General features: G+C 41.2%; 1 protein-coding gene across 9 annotated transcripts in view; it reads left to right on the top strand.

Annotated features, from left to right (window-relative positions):
• Positions 1 to 19,829, top strand: part of ERG (ETS transcription factor ERG) — a 148,644-nt gene that overhangs the window by 113,877 nt on the left and 14,938 nt on the right. For 5 of the 9 annotated variants that reach the window (XM_068914013.1, XM_068914023.1, XM_009679480.2 and 2 more), the window contains 4 exons: positions 539 to 756; positions 14,766 to 14,917; positions 17,821 to 18,024; positions 18,987 to 19,067. In XM_068914013.1, the coding sequence (XP_068770114.1) occupies positions 539 to 756; positions 14,766 to 14,917; positions 17,821 to 18,024; positions 18,987 to 19,067 (655 nt within the window). The remainder of the gene's footprint in view (positions 1 to 538; positions 757 to 14,765; positions 14,918 to 17,820; positions 18,025 to 18,986; positions 19,068 to 19,829) is intronic. The other 4 variants (XM_068914046.1, XM_009679482.2, XM_009679481.2 and 1 more) reach the window with 1 other exon arrangement.

Genomic DNA, 19,829 nt, shown 5'->3' with positions numbered 1-19,829 from the left:
TCAGAGGTTACACCCAGCTGTAGCACAGCTCCTTGTCCAGAAAGGAATTGGCCTTAATCCTAAAGGAAGGAAGAGGAACTCCCAGTGAGTCAGCAAAGTCTAACTTCTAATCGTTTCTTGAAGGGGGAGTTAATGCAGCTATGGCAGTTTACACCCACTGCAGATCTGGCCCTCCACATCTATATCTTGGAAGCAAAAGGCCTAAGCTTCACTGCCCTTCCTGCACTCTTCTCACTGTTAGCTCTCAACTGCTTCTCCTAAGCGTTTAACAGAGCCTGCATGTGCATCTTTTTAGCTCTTAGCAGGAAATATCTCACCAAGTCAGTACTTCAAGGGAGACGTTGTTTCTATGAGATACATTGACAGTGGGCCTGGCACCTGAGTCCTCATCCCTGTGGACAAGCAGCACGCCTAAAAAATAATAAGCATTTAAATAAGCAGTCAGCTGTTCATCTTGTCATGAGATGAGCAATCCTTTTTCTTGTGTGGTATAATATCTCCTCTGGAACACTTTCATGCTGACTTCTCTGGTTTTCAGGAAGCATTATCAGTGGTGAGTGAAGATCAGTCCTTGTTCGAGTGCGCCTACGGATCGCCCCACCTTGCGAAGACAGAGATGACCGCCTCCTCTTCCAGTGAATATGGGCAGACGTCAAAGATGAGTCCACGTGTTCCTCAGCAAGACTGGTTATCGCAGCCCCCAGCCAGAGTCACCATCAAGATGGAATGTAACCCAAATCAAGTTAACGGGTCAAGGTAATAAGGCTGGTATTAAGTACACTTTTTGTTATGATGGGTACAATTCGATTGTCTCTACTTGGGAGTCTAGCTCCCTTAGATGCCCTAAGATATCCCACCTGGCCGCTAGCTACTGCCCGAGGAGCCTACAGGCCTCCTGTACATGGTGTGCCACATCTGCCAGTCCTGTCTGGATGTCTCAGATACTGCAGCGTCCCAAATGGTGCTACAGGCACAGTCCTCTCATAAGCTCTGCAGTGCCTTTCTGTGTTTCCTTTGACTGTGGATAATTTAGGATGTGGACTTGCATTACACTCTAGGTGAAAGAGCACATGCGGTAACACGAGACGACATGTAGTCTCTCCTCCTTATTAAAGTTAGCAAAATGTGAGTTTGCTGTATTTTTTGGGAGGCTAGGTTTATTCATCTAGGGGTGTGGAGTATGTGAACTAATACGTGAAGTTGTCAAAGTATGGTAATTTGGACTGCTGCTTTTGCTCTAAATGTAGTCAAATAGGGCAGCATAGGAACTAAATTATTGTAATGGTAGAGGGAGTGAACTTTACTGGTAATGGTAGAGGGAGGAATTGATCTTTACTTTTATTTTACTTTTATATTTACTGCAAACATAGTGCCAAAGAGCATAATCATGGAGTTGGACTTATGGAGAGCTGACACTGAAGAAACAGCATATGGACGGAGGCAAGCAGGGGAGTAGAAAGGAACAGGAAAAGATATTAGTCAGCTGAACAGATAGTAGCTACAGCATGTTAGCAGGTTGATTATTGTCTAGGGGCTTTTTTTGTGGGTGTCACTGTGAAGGAGAATTTCATGGGTTAAGTAGAAAGAGTAATGCAATGGATTTGTGGATACTGACTGGTAGCTCTCTCGAGCATAGGAGCATTATGGAATTTCTCCCCTGTGAAAAAGCACAATGATGTTTTTTTTTTAAGGAAACTATCCCAATCAAGTGATTTCATGTTTAAAATGCCAACCTCTCAAAGCAATTTTCCTTTGGTGTTGCTGAAGGACGGAGGTCCAGAAAGAGCCAGTCACTCACAAGTGTTGGTGATGTATCAGTGAAGACTGTGCTCCACTTCTCTTTGTCACAAACACCTGCCTATTAATCTAATCTCCCAACATCAGTTGTTTAAAAAAAAAAGCCTTCAGCCGCAGGCAATGTGGTTACTCTTCACACTTGCTGTGCTAATGTGGTTAGCACCACTAGCAGGGCAAAGTGGTTTGACAGTATATCACACTCGTGCTCTTCGTTACTAAGGATGGAAATTGTACTGAAGTCAAATCAGACTTTCCATTGAATAATCAAAGATTTGAGATATGCAGAATAAGCAGTGAACTGAAATTTAAGTTGTAGAGTATTAGGGGAAGTCTTTGTAAACCTGCTTATTCCGAACCGTTTTTAGAGAAGGGTTTGTTTCTACTAAACAAATATATAGAAATAATCACTAGTGGTGGGTTGATTCAAAACCAATTTTGCCTGCTCCCTAACATTCAATATTTATTTTGAGATTTCTGTAGGAGAACTGATTGCTGCATTTTCTCTATGTAAGCTCTATAAAGTGTGTTAGAGTAGAAAATTAGTGTTAATACTTACTGAGATTAGCAACAGTAACTTATAATGTTACACATAACTGAAATCAATCAGACACAAAATCTTACTTTCACGTGCTCCCAAATCTTAAGAATGAGTCTGGTTGATACAGATCCTTCTGAAATTTGTGGTCAGTCACATTTTTAAATGATCAAGCCAGAATCCTGAATATGCTGTCCTGGATTCTTAACAACCATAACTAGCCTGAAAATTAGAGCTGAGTTTGTGAATCGTGGGTATTTTGCTGCTGCTGTGAAGGTTTAAGTGCAAAACCTGTAGGTAGTAATGCTACCTTTTGTTAGTTGAAACTTTGTCCTGTCTAATCTTTGTTCACAGCCCTGGTAAGGATTATATTATGATTTAGGAGATCAGCATCTTCACTGAGTACAAAAAGTGTACCCATAATGAGATCAGTTAAACTGGGACTCCAGGTGAAGCCGTGTTGCCTGTGTGTGTGAACACAATGTAGAAAGTGTACTCTCAACCACCAGCCTGTCTAAAGTCAGTAGAGATCAGTAAGTGCCCTGATTTTGGAGCTCAGAGAGCTGCAGGGACCGAAGTGCCTGGCTCCTGCAGGGCTGCCTTGGCCCAGAGGGCAGGGCAGGTGCCCAGCTCCGAGACACCACTGCTGTTATACCTGCGCTCCGCTTTACTCCTCAGAGAAGCTTAAAAAAGGTAGCTGTAGATGGACCACGTGGTTGGGCGTGCAGTCAGAGGACACCCTGTGCTCAGCACCTTAGGGTTTTTCCCTTCATCTGGGGACTCTGCAGTTTTTGGATAAAAACAGAAATAACCTAGGGAGTGGAGAAGCACAACTCAGCCAGCATATGGTCTGGGATTAGCTGTGAGGCATCACGTAGATTTTTCTTCTTCCTGTTTGTAGCAAAGCTGTTAACTGCTGTAAAGAGTTAGGGCAGCACTCAGAACTTGCCAAGGCACCTGAAACCCAATGACACAGCTGGCATCTGAACCCTCAGTGACACACCTTTGCCCTATCCTGACCTCCTGTGCACCCCATGAGAAGTACAAAGATGAAAAGAGCCTATTTTGTGTGCCTGCTCTCCAAGGAAATAGCAGTAGAGCTGCATACTGCAGCTTAGAATTTGGACTTTAGTACACCTGAACAGCTCCAGAAGGCTTGTGCCTCGTTTTTATCTGAACACTGCCACTTAACATTACTTAATGTGATCATCATTAGCAAGTGAACAGACCAGTGGTGACCATTCTTTCCCAATATGAGCCGGTGTGCGCACTGGCATGCAGGCTATGCTGGCACGAGAGACTGTGCAAGTTACTCCTCTAATTTGCAAAATGTCTATGATCAGAACACTGATTTTTTAAAGTGCACATTGGCTCTTTCTACGTTGATTTAAAAATAACCTGCAGCATTTGAAGCAGGCTTTGGTTTATTAATCTTGGATTCAACAGCCTCCCCTATTGACAGAGCAATGCAGGGTTGATAATTGGAGGTAGCTAGGGAATTCATACTGCACTGCAATTCCTAAAAGAAGGTGGTGTGCTGAAAAATAAACAAAAAAATCTGTAATAGACAACAAAAGATAGAAATAGATTAACAGAACCAAAATATTTTTCATGCAAATATAGCTTGAGTATACATTCTATATATATTCTTAACACAAGCTAAAAAAAATCATTTATGTAATTAAAATGCACTGTTTATTCTGTGGGAAAACTATTATAAGGCCCAGCACAGTTATGAAAAAAATAGATCTGAATATTATACTTTTAGTAGATAACTAATTTTGCCAAATAAATGATGTAAGTGTGTTGTATTATTTCTAAAACTCATATACCTATGAGTATGTAATATATATATATATAGTGTTAGAACACTTCACTTCAGAAATTGTAAGGGCTCTTCATATGTGATACTCATACCAGTTTCAGAAGAAAGTGTGTACCACTCAAGCCTTCCATAAAATGGAATTGCTTGCCAATAATATATCATTAATAAATAGTTGTCTCAAATATTGTGATATTATATTGATTAGTACAGACAATATGCAAGTCACTGCAGTTCAGTGCAATATATGCATCTCTTACAAGTGTGAAAACCATTTGTTCCTTCCTTGAGTCCCCCTGGGCCTTCGCCATTTGTATGTTGGTATTTCACTGGTTTCCTGATAGATTATGTGCTGTTTGCTACACGTATATTATTGGCCACAGTTTATGTGCATAGATTAGTGGTGTCCTGCCATCTCGTAGGCTGCTTTGCATTTACTTTTCTGCAGAAGCCTCCTCATTTGCAGTCCATACATTTCTTTCCTTAAATGCTCAGTTCTTCATAATGTTCTTCACATGCTTCATCTAAATGTTAAAAACGAACACGTGGTAGCTAGAGAGCTTGGAGCTGATTCTCATTTTTTGTAAACTGTATCTGCTTCATTTACACCCCTTTTAAAATCTGGGTTGTCCCAAAGCAGTCTAAGATATCATGGTTACGTTGCAGAACCTTAGAGATGTTGTCCTCGGGGATCCCCAGAGTATCCACCATAATTATCTTCCTACGCGGGAGACTGGATCTGAGTAATACAGTGTACCAAGGATGCCAAACAGGGTACCAGACCCCACAGAGTGGTAACCAGAGCATAGTTAGCTTCATACTGATCTGCAACCCAGCTCTCCCTACTCACTGTGTTAGGCTGCTTCCTGGCCATATATTCTGTCTAGAAGAGGGAATAAAATTTTAGGAGTGTACTGAACCTCTTACACATCAATAATTAAGTACTCACTCAAAACAGAAATATATTCACTCTGCTGAGACTCTCCTTTCCCCAGATATACTTTGGCTGTAATTGCCTCACATTAAATCTCAAAACATAATGGTTTCAAAATTGGTATTCCTGTGAATACTGAAGAAATAACTTTAGAAAGAAGTTAAAGGGTTATTTTCAGTGTGCTGCTGAGGGAATTAGCTACGCAGTTTTCTTTAACAATAACAGTATTTTTAAAACTAACCCCTGCTGCACAGCACCAGAAAATATAGCCTAAGGGCTTACTTTAAACTAAGCAGAGCACAAAAAGTTGAAATTAAAGCTGTCATTTACCTTGCTGTTGTTGCATATATAGTGTAGATTGTCACATGTGGTATCAAATTCAGTTTCTTTAAATCCATTATGTTGGTACAGCCTTTATATTTCTTTCAGGCACATAAATCTGATAAGACCTTTTGTGACATATAGTGAATCTTTCACCTGACTGTAGTAATATTACTTCCTGCTATTCATCGGTCTTGACTCAGACTAAAAGATTCACCCTGTTAGTAAAGTACTATAATATAAATCTGGAAACTGCATATGTCACACTGTTACTTACTTTTCTGTTTATTGCTCTTTACACATTTAATTGAATTAAGTATGAGCAATTTTATTACAATGAATGTGTGCAATTCATGTTATGCATTTAGGGTGAAATTTGCCTCAGCACAAATGCTCTCACAAGTCCCTGGGTACTGGATCTTGTTTAAAAGACCATTTGAGTTGGTGGATTGCTTAGCTGGCTCTGAATACATTCGTCTATGGGACTCATAGCTTGTACACCACTAAACCTATGGGTGGAATATGAAAAGGTACCTTGGAAGAACTAAATTTGCTGGTAACTAAACTCTCTTTTTAAGGGAGGCTGAAGTGGAACACAGGGTCTTATTCAGGCCATCGATAAATTTCACATGTCACGAGCAGTGTGATGATTTCATTAAAAAAGCATTCCCAAAGTTAGCTGCAGTGAAAGCTCAACAGAAGTTTTCCAATATCAGCTTGGCTGATTCAGAAGTTTTAAAGAAATGCCAGAAATAATTAGTTGTCATTAAGATTTAATCAAGTGCAGAATGTTATTTTAAGTGCTACCAATTGTTGCTTGAAAAACATTTGAAACTGAAATTATCACTTAATATATCTTTTGTGCTGGCTCTTTTGGGAAGTACCATTTTTTCTTGCACGTTACTGTTCTGCATTTCCATCAAAGAGCTCAGTACTAGCCGATTTGAATGCATATGACAAACAGGACTCTTCTGAGTCCAGAGTGGCCTCAGCTTTTTTCTTTTCAGCCTTGTTGTAAGCTCTCCTAAATTGCAGCTATTTTATGCTATACAAACCAGCAAATGAGGATGGGTAGCACTTGAGGTACCTTAAGCAGTCTAGCCACTTGCCAGCTAACTTATCCAGCCGTGAAGAGGGATGCAGTCATCCCTGTGGAGCATGGCATTGCCACCATAACCGGACCATCCTGCTCCCGGTATCCAGTCTTTAAGCTGAGTTGGGCACCTCTCCATTACTCTGCAGTCTGTGGCATAGATAGTGGTGCACCTAGTTAGAGTATTTGCACACTTTTCATGCGTTCAACATGTTGAAAGCAGGACCGCTGTGCAGCAATCATCCTGACGTCACTTGTTTTTCAAGGGCATGACTTTTTCCATAGCTGAAGCATCACCACGCGGCATAGGCTCAGTGCCTTTCATTCTACATCTGGTGGTGTACCACCGGCATGCAACCCAGGTATTCTTTGTAAACCTCAGCTCGGACTAAAGAGCAAGCCAGGTCCAAAACCTATGGCAATCAATGGGATTCACTGCTCTGGCTCCAGCAGGGCTCGAGTCAAACCCTACATCAGTTTGCAGCAAAGCTGAGAGACCTGTCTTATGAGGATGACTTTCCTAATGCGCTTATTGGAGCTGCCTATATAGAGTAACATTAATCCTGGGTAAAAAGATGTGATGTTAGCTATCTCAGATTGACAATCTTTATTCCCACTGACTGAGTGTTCTTGGAGTGGCTGCCTACCAAACTGGGAAAATTGCAAATTCAGGATCTTCTTCATACAGGGCTTTATGTTTGACTGCTTCATGAAGCAGCTCTTTGCTCAGAAAATCCACTAGCTTAACATTTGTGTGTGTGCGTGTGTGTGTGTGTATGTGTGTGCCTGTGGCTTGGCTCTCTTCTTGACACAGACATGTTGCCAAAGTGAAAAACAAGCTATCTTTCCAGCCCACCACTACTCTAGCTGCCTTTAGCTATGCTGCCAGGTGCTAGCTAAAGAGCTTTCCACTCGGAGATAATGTGTTCACTCTTAATTGGCACAGTTACATTTCAGATTGACCACTGATACTTAAATTGTGTGCTCAGATTTCAGAGTTTAAGATGGAGATGAGGACAGTCAGAATTTCAAATGTGCTAAGCAACCAAAAGTTCTCATATGAGTAGTGGAATATAAAATTAGTCTTCAAACATTGACATAGGGCCCCACAAGAGTTATGATCATCGTCATTATTTATAACTATTGCTATCATTACTGCTTTATTTCCAGTACGGCATTTACCATGTTTAGAGCATTACTGAAGAGCCTGTGACTGTGGTGCTCCCTTGTGCTGCCACTGTGCAGACACTGACGGGAAGCTGTCTCTGACCCAACGGGCATTTTGAGAGGAGCCTTCTCCTCTCCCCCTTCATTAGCAGGTGATTTATTTTGATCAGGGTAGTATCAGTGGGGGTGTTCAGTATTTAAAGTCTGGGAATAGCATTTTAAAGACAAAACAGAACACGAGTAAGATAAAGAAAAGTGGCTAATCTTCTTTGACTTTAAAATTTTGCACCCATCAGCCTCACCACCAAATAATACCAATCGTGAAAATCAGCAGACATTCCACAGACATGGGGGATTATGGTTTCCATACAAGATATCACTTCTATTTATGCTTGGCATGCTGTACTTTGCTAACCTTCTATACGATCCCTGCCCACAAAAGAAGGCCTATGCAGTTTGGGAAGGGTCCTGTCTCCCAGTATTTCATATTTTACGAAACCACAAATACAACAGTCTTACAAGCTCTTGAAATGAAATACAATTTGAGAAATGTAATCCATTACCATTATAATAGAATTTCTATAAAAATAATAAAAGAAAAACAAGAGAAAATAGGTCGTGAAAGTTATAGGCCAACTGGGAAGTCATTGTGGCTTTGGCCTAGCTATCACCATATCAGACTTCAGAATTCTCCCAGGCAGCAATCTAATTGTAAATTATGTATATACAGAACATCATTTCTTAGCTCTGGCTTTTAGTGACCCCCTTCCCTTCTTTCCCTTTCTTCACTCCAACCTCACACATAAGAAATATTGAAGTGTTTGCACTAATGGAGAAATGACAACGTGCAGTCAAACTTAAACCAGCTGTTTCCCCACACTGTGAACACAAAGAGTAAGGCTGGTAATATTTATAGCTTGACTGGCCTCTAGTGAGCCAGACGCTGACTTGCCTTAATTTGCCATGATGGCCTTAAGGCTTGAAGCAGCTGTGGAGTGCAAGATAGCCAGAGAAAGTTATGAAAAAAGAAAAAAAAAGAAAAAGAAAAAGAAAAAAAGATTGTTTCAATTAGCAAAAGTTATTGTTTGATTGAAAATGAACAGCTGCTGCATATGCAACTCAGTAAATAAGCATCTTCTGTTTTGCTTGCAGAAAGCCAATAAAGTTGTGTGTGTTGGCATGTGGCATTTTTACTTTCTCCTTGTGTTGAAAGAAATAGCTGAGGGCACCTCTGTGCTGCATGCCATGACATCTCCTAGAGACCACCCGAAACATCCATAGAGCCTAGAGCAGCCCCACGTGGGGGTATTTTGGAAGCTGCAGGGGATGTGCTGCTGCAGGGTGCCCACCAATGCATCAGCTGCTAGCTGAGGCCATCCCAGAGCCACTCAGGTCCTGTGCATAGACCTTCCCAGGGTCTGTGGCCCCAGGGGGACATCACTTTAGTCTTTCTTTTCTTGCTTTTGACACTTACCTTATAGCAAAGATAAACAGGCTGTCACTGTGGCTTCAGCATCAGCTTACACCAGCTTTAGCCGGCACCACTGATGCTGAGGGACATCCCTCCCTCCCGCAGACCTCATAGCTCGTTCCCACCCTTGCAGTCCCCTTCCCCATGGGCGAGGGCGCATTTACACGGCCACCCTGCGTGGCTACAGCTAACCACTTTCTTATTCATCCATCCTCCCACCCACCTTAGTCATGTATTTGTTGGGGAAGGTGCCCCCCAGTCCAATTCACTAAGCAGTCATGCACAAACACCCCAGGCATCCTTCAGCCTACCTGCATTTTTGGCCTTTTAATGTCTCTGTTACGTGACAGTCCTCTGTGGAGGATTTAGTGCTGCTTTCTCAAGAGGCTATGGAAGAGAAAATAAAAACTGTGTTTTCCTTTCAGCAGGTTAACTGTGGTGGAGCACACCCAGCAGACTTAAGGGGAAGGTGCCTGTATGAGAACGGCGCTCTCGGTACGCGTGCAGGGTCTGGTTTTGTGTACGTGCCAGAATAAAGCATCCAGCAGCTCTAACTGCAGCTCTGGCCAATGAGGCTGCATGGTGGAAATCAAATTCAGTCAAAGTATACGTTTGGGCCCCTGTTACCACCACTGAAACCACTTTCCAGAGTTTCACTTGCCGTCTGCAGGAGGCACTGCTGGTGCTAGCGAGGCAGGCCTTCGGGCTCTGCAAAGCTGCTAGTGTACCCTCACTCCTGTGCCAGCACGTGTGAGTGCAGGGGTACTTCTCACCGTCTGGTTGTTCCTGGGGATCAGTGTGAACAGGGGATCCAAAGGACCCCTCTTTACATGTCACTGCTATGACAGGTCTTGGCTGACGTGAATGCCACTGATTCATGCAGAAAAAATGGGTGTATACAGGGGCAGGGAAGCGAGCCTAGGAGTGCAGCTGTGTAACCCTCTGAATTGATATCATTGACTAAAATATGTCATGCATGCTTTAAAGCACAACAACATACTTTAAAATAAGAAGTCTTAGGGAAATTCTTTTTTTTTTTTTGGGGGGGGGGGGCGGGCATGGGGAGCACCAACCAATTTCAGTCTAGCTTGAGTAGCTGCAGTGAGTGGAAAGCAGTCTGAGCATGCCTTGTAATACACTAAGTATGAGCTGACATTTATGTTATGTCATTTTGGCTAAATATAAATTCGCATGGGTTAGCACTATTTAGCTGAGGGCAATGGGTTTGCGCAGCTCTCCCTTTCTACCTAAGGACCGGGTGGGGACATGACAGACCTTCTGGGGCTGTTCCCTCTTTCGCAGATCTCTGACGTGATGAGATGGGAGAGGCAAGGCGAGGAGAGGAAAGGGGAAGAGAGGAAGCTGTATCCTGTAGGAAAGAATCACGGTTTATTCCCCAGAGCCTCACTGAAGAAATGTTCACAGTAGCTCAGCATCTAGCCTGGCCTGACCAACCATGGACTGGACTGGGAACCACGAATGGGAAACTCTTCAAAGATATTCTTATATTTTTCTGTTCTCAGGAAACAGAGCTACTTTCCTATAAGTAGCTCTGTAAGAAAGTTATCCAAGCTGTGGTTATTAAATTAACTAAGAAAGATATCGTTTAGATATTTGGATAACACATTTTTTCTCATGTATTTCCCTCAAATAAATTAAATACAAGGTTTTATATTACAGGAATGTTACTAAGATAATGCAAAATTTTGCTGATTCTTAATCTATGTTATTTTAACACAACGCAGGTGTTTTATGTCAGATGGGGAAAATAGTGGTATAGCGAAGAAGAAAAAATGCGTTCCATACACTTATTTATGGACATGCATTTGCTTTCATCAGAGGCAATGGCTGGCAAAACTCCCATTGGCTTCAGTAGGAGCAAGCACTAAATTTAACTATCGAATCATCTTGACTCTAAGTGATGCTAAATTAAGGTCAGGTTTCCAGGTCCAAGAAGCCATGGAGAAGTACTTTTGTCCGTAGACATTTATCAGCAACCAGAGCTGAAACAATTGAGGACAGGACAAAGTGCTCTTGAGCAGTGTGATTGTAGTCTTTTCACCATCCCCTCCCCCCCCCCCCCACATACACACACTTTTTTTGGTAAATTCCAGGTGTAACAAAGTATATTTACAAAGGGTAAAAATAACATGCAGCTGTGAAGCAAAACATCTCAGGTTTCAATTCAGACCTGGAGCTGAGGATGAATCACTGCAAGGCTGCACCCTTTATGCTGGGCACATTCTGAAAGCTGATTTTCCACTGCCCTTGGTACCCTGGTGGTTCAGAAATAAAGCAGACTCACAGAACGTCCTAAAAAAATTTGCAGACAATCAGTCTCTTCTTGTCCTGGGCCCTAAAAATACCATTTTCTAGTGACTGCTTGCGTTTTCAGTTTTGCTTTCAGTACTGTAGAAGTCAGTTCCAGACGCTTGCTTTAAGCCTTGGTTCAGTGGTATGCGTAAGCACACACTCAATCTGAAGTACCCAGGAGTCCTGCTGGCCCCCATGGAGTTGCTTACATGCCTGAAGTTAAGCACGGACTTAGGAGAGTTGCTGAAGTAGAGACTTGCTTGTCCACCCAGGAAGCTAACGGGACAAAATTTTTGACCATCTGCTTCTGGACTGTAATGCAAAGTTATGACTTATTTATGATCTTCCCCCCCACCCCTTGTCTGTTTATGCTCAGATCAGAGAACCAGCCCAGCAGCCCTGTCAAACTGCCAAAAGCTGTGTGCTACTACTGAATCTTTCACATCGTTTGTTCTTCAGTGTTTACAGTAGTGTTTTTAATGCCTGATTGCCCATAGCAGTGGGGCAGGCTAATACTGATGTTGTATTTCACATCAACAGCAAGACTTTGATGTCCCTATATGCCAAGTCCCTTTTCACAGTAAAGCAAAGCAACTGTGCCCATTAGACAAAAGGATGCTGCTAGCTCTCTCTTTCCCAAAACCATACAAAAACCTCAGTGAATGTGCCAAATTGTTCTTTCTTCTGTCTTTGTAGCCTAACTGACCTTGGGAGTCAGGGTGGGGATCTGTTCAGGTATAAGTGAGGTCAGGAGTTGGATGATGTTTCCAAATAACTTTCCATGACTTCAGTATGCAAACTCACTGATACATAGATGCCATTTCTATTTGTTAAAGGTAAACAGAAAAAAACAACATTTTAGTCACAAGGAATCATCTCAAAAGCTCACTTGCAACGTGTTTATGTCTGAAAGAAAGTTATTTTGTTCTGCTTACCGCTGTTTTGACAGAAATGAGTTGCATCCTAGAATTATATTTAGAGGTATCTAGTGAGTTAGAGAAATTAAACTTGAGAGAATAAGGCACAAGTATTCTGATCGTGTGAGGAAACACTTAATTCACCACACTCAAGGAAAGGCAAGAGCACGTGCTAACTATATGGTTGTTATTCAGTCCTGTAGATGACAAAGTAGTTATGGGACCTTTGCACGAGTCCCATACGGAATATATTGTGCAGCACCTAAAATATTTTATACCTGAAAAAGGATGTGAAGCCAACATGTCCCAGGCAACATTCAGGGCTTGATTCCATCTCTTAAAGTAGATGACGGTGTCTCAGGATTTCTGTGATATATTTTATATTTAAACTGAATGCTATAGGCAATTAATATTTTCTTATAAATTATCACAACATGGGAAAATTAATACAAGACTCTGGAAAAAAGCCTGATATACTTAAAGTGCACTTGTAGTATTTAAGACCACTTAACATGCCTACTAAATTTTTTCAGCTTTCAAAATGATAATTATTAGTTAAAACACATGTGAAATGTTTAAAACTATGGTATTTGATGACCTATGGTAGTGCTGAGCAATCAACACAACTGAGTGGATGTTGGATAAAATGTCTGCCACGCTGACTACCTCAGCCATTGGCCAAATGCCCACTCAATCTTTTTCTTGCCTTATTTCTTGTCAAGGCTTATCCTAAACAGGCTCCAAATTGGTGGTCACAAAAGATGACAGAAGACTTAATGCACTCTCTCAAAAGTGTTTCTTGAATTTTGACAATTACTTAATATTTGATCAGGAAATGTATAATGGGTTATTTATTTATTTTTGGGGGGGAAGAGCGGAACCTCACAATCTAACAGCTCAGAGTCAGTTGAACAACAGAAAGTAGGTGTTAGTAACTATCAACTATCCTCATCCTTTTGATGTAGTTTGAACACAAAGCCAAACTGCATGATTTTTCTTCTTTTGTCTTCAAGCAATAGCAAAATGCTTCTTGGAAAGTTCCTGCATTCTGGACCGTGGGTGGACTTCAGGGCACATTCCTGCCCAAGACTTGGAGCAAGAGCTGGGATGTCTGAGCTGGGGAGGGAAAGAGGATTGTGGTGAAATACATTAGCCGGGAGCCCGGCCCTGAAACACTTTGAGGAGTATGGATCCTTGGAGGGCTCTGTTGGGTCTCTGGGCTGCAAATTAGTTAGTTTGCAAGGAACCAAAACAAAGCATAACATTGTTTTGGAGGGATTAAATGTTTAAAAGTTAAGGAAAAGAAAGTCTCTTAACAGAGTGGTATCCTTGAGGCAGATTATCTGTCCAGTCCAGCCTAACTTGCTGCTTGAACAGTAAGATCAAGCTACAGTTTTGGGAGTTAAATGGCAGAATCGGAAGAAAGCTGGCTAGTACTGTAGTTTCTCTAAAAAAACAAAACCAAATCAACACCTTCCCTCCCTCACCAAACAGCCTCTTTATATTTAAAGGCATTCCCCATGGCTCTGTTCTTTCTTTTGATTTTTGTAGCAATTTTTCTCTCTCTGATGAAACACGTTGTAGACATTAAATTAAGGGACGAATATGTCTGTGTCTGCCATAAAGAAAACTGTGATGCAATTAAAATGCCATTAAGGAACCTCCTGTGGGATGTTAAGCCTAAAGACTCTATTCAGAAAGCAAAGCCAAAATTAAAGAGGTGTCTGGTTGCAGATCCTCTGCAGATTTCCATTTCTTGACTATAGTACCATGGAGACTGTGCTAGTCAGGAGCTGAAAGGTTTTTCCAGTCATGCGTGTGGTATTTTGAATCATGGCTTTGGCAAATGTTCCTTTTCTGTAGGCCATACATAGAAGTATGTCTACATTGCACGACATAAAGGGCAACTGAGCGTGACCCTAATGAAAGAACGACAACAGTGGAGGTGGAAAGCTCTCCATGGCTAATGATGACTAATAATAGCTTTCCCTCAGAAAATTTGCATTAAGGGCATTTGTATGTTTTGCTGAGATGTCTGCGAGATGTTTGGAGAGAGAAGCCCAGCTACTTGCAGCCATCAGGCTCAGTATGCCCATTAACAAGCCTCCACTCCTAGCCTGGCCTCTGAAAATAAGTCATTGGCGTTTATGTATTTGGAGACAAAGAGCCTGATCCTCAGAAAATAAAAAGAAGTATATTGTCCATTGAGACTGTTCGTTTTTCTGAGGCAACTGAAGGAATAAAAAGCAGGGTCATTGGGTGGTAGGTACTGAGTTTTCCAGTGATGGCCCAATCCTGACACACCAGTCTCATTTTTTCCATCTCATTTAGCTTGATATTTTGCTGAGACTGTAAGTGGCAACTGGAATAATAACACCTCTCTTCCTTTGTCTAGGAATTCTCCCGATGACTGCAGTGTGGCAAAAGGAGGGAAAATGGTTAGCAGCTCAGACAATGTTGGAATGAACTATGGAAGCTACATGGAAGAGAAGCATGTTCCACCCCCAAATATGACTACCAATGAACGAAGAGTTATTGTGCCAGCAGGTTAGACTGACCCTCTACGCAAAAATTTCAAGCGGAAAGATATGTTTCCTCCAGGAAGTCAACTAACTTTATTTTAATTTATTTGAAGAAGAGTGACAGTGTGGTACAGGTGATCAGGAAGAAAAAAGCAGTAATTTCCTAGTGTTATTATGAAAATGAGCTGAGAAATGCCATAGTGAAGCCACCTCCTCAGCCTGTTCCGATTTCAGAGGCAGAGCTGGCTGGCTGCAGGGACTCAGATCCTAAAATGAATAAAAAGAAGATTCACTTCAATCTCCTAATCTCATAAACTGGCTGGGTGCAGTGTATGAGAGGGAGAAAGGATCAGTGTACCATACCATGTCCTTGCTAATACCAAGTGCAATCTGGCTCTTGGCATGCTAAAAGGAGCACAGCTTCTGTGAAATCAAACAGTACATGAAAGGTTATTTGTCTAGGTTATCTCCTGAGTGTGGATAATACATTTAAATAAGGAAACTGACAATTCTTTGCAATGTAAGAGCACAGTTGAGAAACTCTATTTCTGGTGGCGAGCTTGGTTGTAGGATTCAGCAGTTAATTGAATAAGACGGTATTCGCTCCTGTGTGCCTTGTCTTCCTCACAAACCTCTGCTGCAAGATTTGCTGTCTGGGTTTGCAAAATAATTAGCATGCCTATTTCCAAAGTCAAAGCATTAGACCATCATGACATATATATGTGTTCATAAACAAGTGGTTATACACAACATATGCACAACACCTGCAACCTGAAAACCAGAAGGGAATGTTCTGCTTCTAGTTCCTCTTCAGCAGAGATGTGTCTATCTGAAAAATTTCTGCTATTACTATGTTGCTTAACGTTCTTACAGTTTTTCAGTTGCTAAGACATGCAAGAGTACTAAATGTGGCTAATTTTGCAAGCCATAATTATTTCAGTTATTTGCCAAGATACAGGCAGACAAATATATTGCAGTATCTTCTGCAATGGTATTGGCAGCACATTCTGAAGCACGGCAAAGTCATGCACAAACAGTGAAGTGTCCTGCCTAACTGGAAGCAGATTACACTGAACTTGACAACATTTGAGTATTTTTCTAATGCAAACATTTCTGTTCTTTCTGATTGGCACTTTTTTCAGTTTTTTAGTAACACATAGTGTGGTTAGCTCAGCAAGCTTTTTTCTCATCGTATTCCTGATAGGTGTATTTTGAAATGGAGTTAAGTGACGTTCAAGGAGCAAGATGATCATGCTCACAGCCTTACTGTTTTGAGATCCCTAGAAATATATGGGTAAAAAACCAATTGTTTTTACTTGACTACTACATAGGCAGTATGCAGCTGATGTGGCACAGTTTAAGAATATAAAAAGCAAAAATTGCAATTTCCAGCTATAGTAACTTTTTAGTTATCATAAGTAAAAAATATTTAAAAATTGTGGGCATAACCAAAATGTTTAGGCAAACTTCCTGGTGCTTGATTGTTAACTTAAACCCAAACTGAATGCAATTGTTGGAGTTATCATCTGCCTTAGGATGGGCGATCTCATCCAAATCCCAAGGTTATCAAACAAACTTGCATCCCTCAGTTTGCTGCACATTTCATACCAGATGAATGGTTCTTTTAAGTGATTTCTGATGTGCTCCAGAGAGCTGAGGAACCCTCTGAAGCTCTAGAGGATTAACTACCCTGACTTCTGAGGGTTCAAAATGCCAAGAGAAGCATCAGAAAAGGGAAGGCACCTTTGGGTGTAGAATTGGGAATGAGCAGCCACGTGACACACTCTGGTGGCCTCTGAGTAGTGTCCAGGCCGATGGAAAGAGGTCTCTACCTCTTTGAGACCAGCCTGAGCAACAGTCAAAGGAGACGATATGGCATTCAGGTTAAGCCACAAAAAAAGTTATTTAGACTGTCATTCAAGTCCCAGCCCTTCCACAAAGTTGTGTGTGATGGACTACAGCCATTTGACCTAATTGCTCTGTTCTCAGTGTTTGAGGTGTAGTTTGTCTCTCCTTGTCTTTAGTTTTTTGCCTGCCAAGAGTGTAAGCTTTTGATGGTAGAAACTTTCTTCCATTATGTGAAAGCGCATTGGTCCAGAGGGGACCTTCAGGTTGTTGGTGGCTTCGTGTAACTCATAGAAATAGGGATAAGTACAATGGAAGAGAAATCAAGGAGGGTTTTAGAGCCAAAAAGAATTTTAAGTTAAAATCAAGGGTTCATACGTGACCTCGAAAATACAAGGCATTTGGGCTTACTTTTTTGCTGAAAATATGGACCAGTTCAAACCCAAATGGTTTTGCCAAAACTCGAAGTCGTAAATACAAACCTATGTGGGTGTAGCTGCATATAGCAGTACAACACAGCAGTCTAGGAAAGGAAGTGCAAATGTTTTAATATGATCCACTCTAGCTTATGAAATAAAAAGCCAAATCTGCAAGTGCTTACTTAGCCTATGCCCAAGAAAATCTACCTTTGACTTTACTGTGATTTTCACCTTCACGAAGGTGGGAATTCAACAGAGAGTATTGAAAATTGTTCAGATACAGGTTGCAATGTTGTTAATACACTCTCTTACCCGGTTTTCTGAGTGGTACTCTGCATAAGGACAGGAGCCTATGTTAATCTGTGGCTAGTAATGCAGAAAATAGGAAAGACAAAAAAACTAAAGGGGAGAAAAAGCCCAGAAGTAGTGGGTTTATGTTGTTGACAGTCAGTGCTCACAGCTCTGCGGTATAATTTCTTCACGGACCATTATTCTCCTTTCTTCTCAATAGGACAAATTAATTCCTCACGTATCTCCACCAAAGTCAGTAAACACATGATTAAGGTCTCTCCAGTTTGACTGCATCTGCATTTATTTTGTACGGGGTCAAGTGCATCAGCACTCTCCCCTCCCCAACTAATTTCATGTTTTGTGAAACCACCAGATCCTACGTTATGGAGCACAGACCATGTACGCCAGTGGCTGGAGTGGGCAGTGAAGGAGTATGGTCTCCCAGACGTAGACATCTTGTTGTTCCAGAACATCGATGGGAAGGAGCTGTGTAAAATGACCAAAGATGACTTCCAGAGACTCACTCCGAGCTATAACGCAGATATCCTCCTGTCACACCTACACTACCTCAGAGAGAGTAAGCCAATTTTGTGTCATTATGGTAGTGGCTAGAATCAATCTGTGGTTGATATCAGTCTTAGATTTAAAGGCATGGATACACCCCCTGGGTTTTCAAATGTCTCTGTCACAAATATTACTGCTCCTAAGAACATTTTAGAGCACCTGATGCAAAGCCTCTTGAGTATGGTGGAAAGATTCCCATTTATTTCAGTTGGCTTTCACTCAGGTTGATTGAAGAGATGAGTTAGGGAATATTTCTACATGCCCATCTCAGACAAAAATCCATTTGAACCCTAGCATATTCAACAGCATACTGTAGGAAGAAAATCAAATGGGATTCAGTGCTACTGTTTTTTCTGGTCACAAACTCATTTCTTTCTGTTTTAATGATGAGAACGCTAAACAAGAGTGCAAACATTGATTTATCAAGTGAATTCCAGGCATGATTCTGAGGACTCACAGTAGTTTACTCTACTCTGAACAGGGTCAGGAAGATTTTGCTGAATTGAATAAAAGTTCTGTACATTCGTGGAAAAGAAGAACAGTCCCTGAAGACTAAATCCAAAATATTGTAGTGCATGGCTAGCATTTCAAAGGGAAAGAGGGGACTAGTGAACTCATGACATAAGGGCTTTCATCTAAACTTGAGGAAATTTTGCAGGTTTGCCTCAGTTTAAAGAAGTTAAAATGAACATATTTTTAAAAAAAGAAAACAACAAGCATTGCAACACCAGTGCGGTGCAGTCTTCTCCACACGCACACTGTCAATAATCAATCAGAAGTATTACGTATATGTAATGTCGAATAAACGAATGCCCTAGTTCAAGCTCTAGCACACATATCATCCTGCAAGCTGCAGACTGAAACTGACTGTTGGTAGACTCACATTCAAACAATCCTCTCAGGGGAAAATATGGTTTTAAAAGATAATTCTCATTTTTTTTTCATTTTGGTGTTGCTTTTTGTTTTGTTTTGTAGCTCCTCTTCCACATTTGACTTCAGATGATGTTGATAAGGCCTTACAAAACTCTCCACGGTTAATGCATGCTAGAAACACAGGTAATGCTGGCACTGCTCCCATTGCTATAGGTCATCTTCTAAAAGCACAGGATTCCTGTTTATGAGTTGCTTGCTAAAAATGGAAACGGTAAATCAGGAGGGAGACAAACATATCCTCTCCTTGCTGTGTATGTGATTTTATTCACAGACACGCAGAAAAAAAGGTGAGATCGCTTAGGGCCAGATGCTGCAAAATCATTTCTCCACTGACAAATTCCTGTGTCCTGCAAGTGAAAGGGGCCCCTGACAAACAATAACGTGCAGGCTCAGGGACTTTGTTTCTGAGGGCTTTTGTCTCATTCTGTTCAATTCTATAGTCAGATCAACATGATGGATTGCAAAAAAGTCAGTGGAGCTCAGGAATGCTTCAGTGCTTGCCTATGTGCTGTGGGCTGAGCCGAATGGAGACTGTATATCCTCCTATGCACTGTATTATATCATATACTTCAGTAAAATTGCTACTATTAAAGCAGAGAGCCCATGTCAATCATCATCTAAGATATGAGGCTTATGCGGTAATCTTCACTAAGTCTGATCTGAATGTAGAACAGCTTTTATTAATACTCACGCTTCTGTTAAGTTGGCTCAGACAAGTATGGAGTGTAGGTAGCAGAACAATACAATACATGCCTTAAAAGCATCTGTCTGTCAAGATGTAAGTTAAAATATTTATGAAAATAAATCAAAGGAAATTTTGTCTTGCTCTAGCAGTTATGCAACAGAGGATGGCATGGAGTTATACATGTAATACAATATACATAT

The sequence above is a fragment of the Struthio camelus genome, chromosome 1 (genome assembly GCF_040807025.1).
Source record: "Struthio camelus isolate bStrCam1 chromosome 1, bStrCam1.hap1, whole genome shotgun sequence".
Taxonomy (NCBI): domain Eukaryota; kingdom Metazoa; phylum Chordata; class Aves; order Struthioniformes; family Struthionidae; genus Struthio; species Struthio camelus.
The sequence above is the reverse complement of the archived record's forward strand: the minus strand, read 5'-3'. Positions and strand labels throughout refer to the sequence as shown.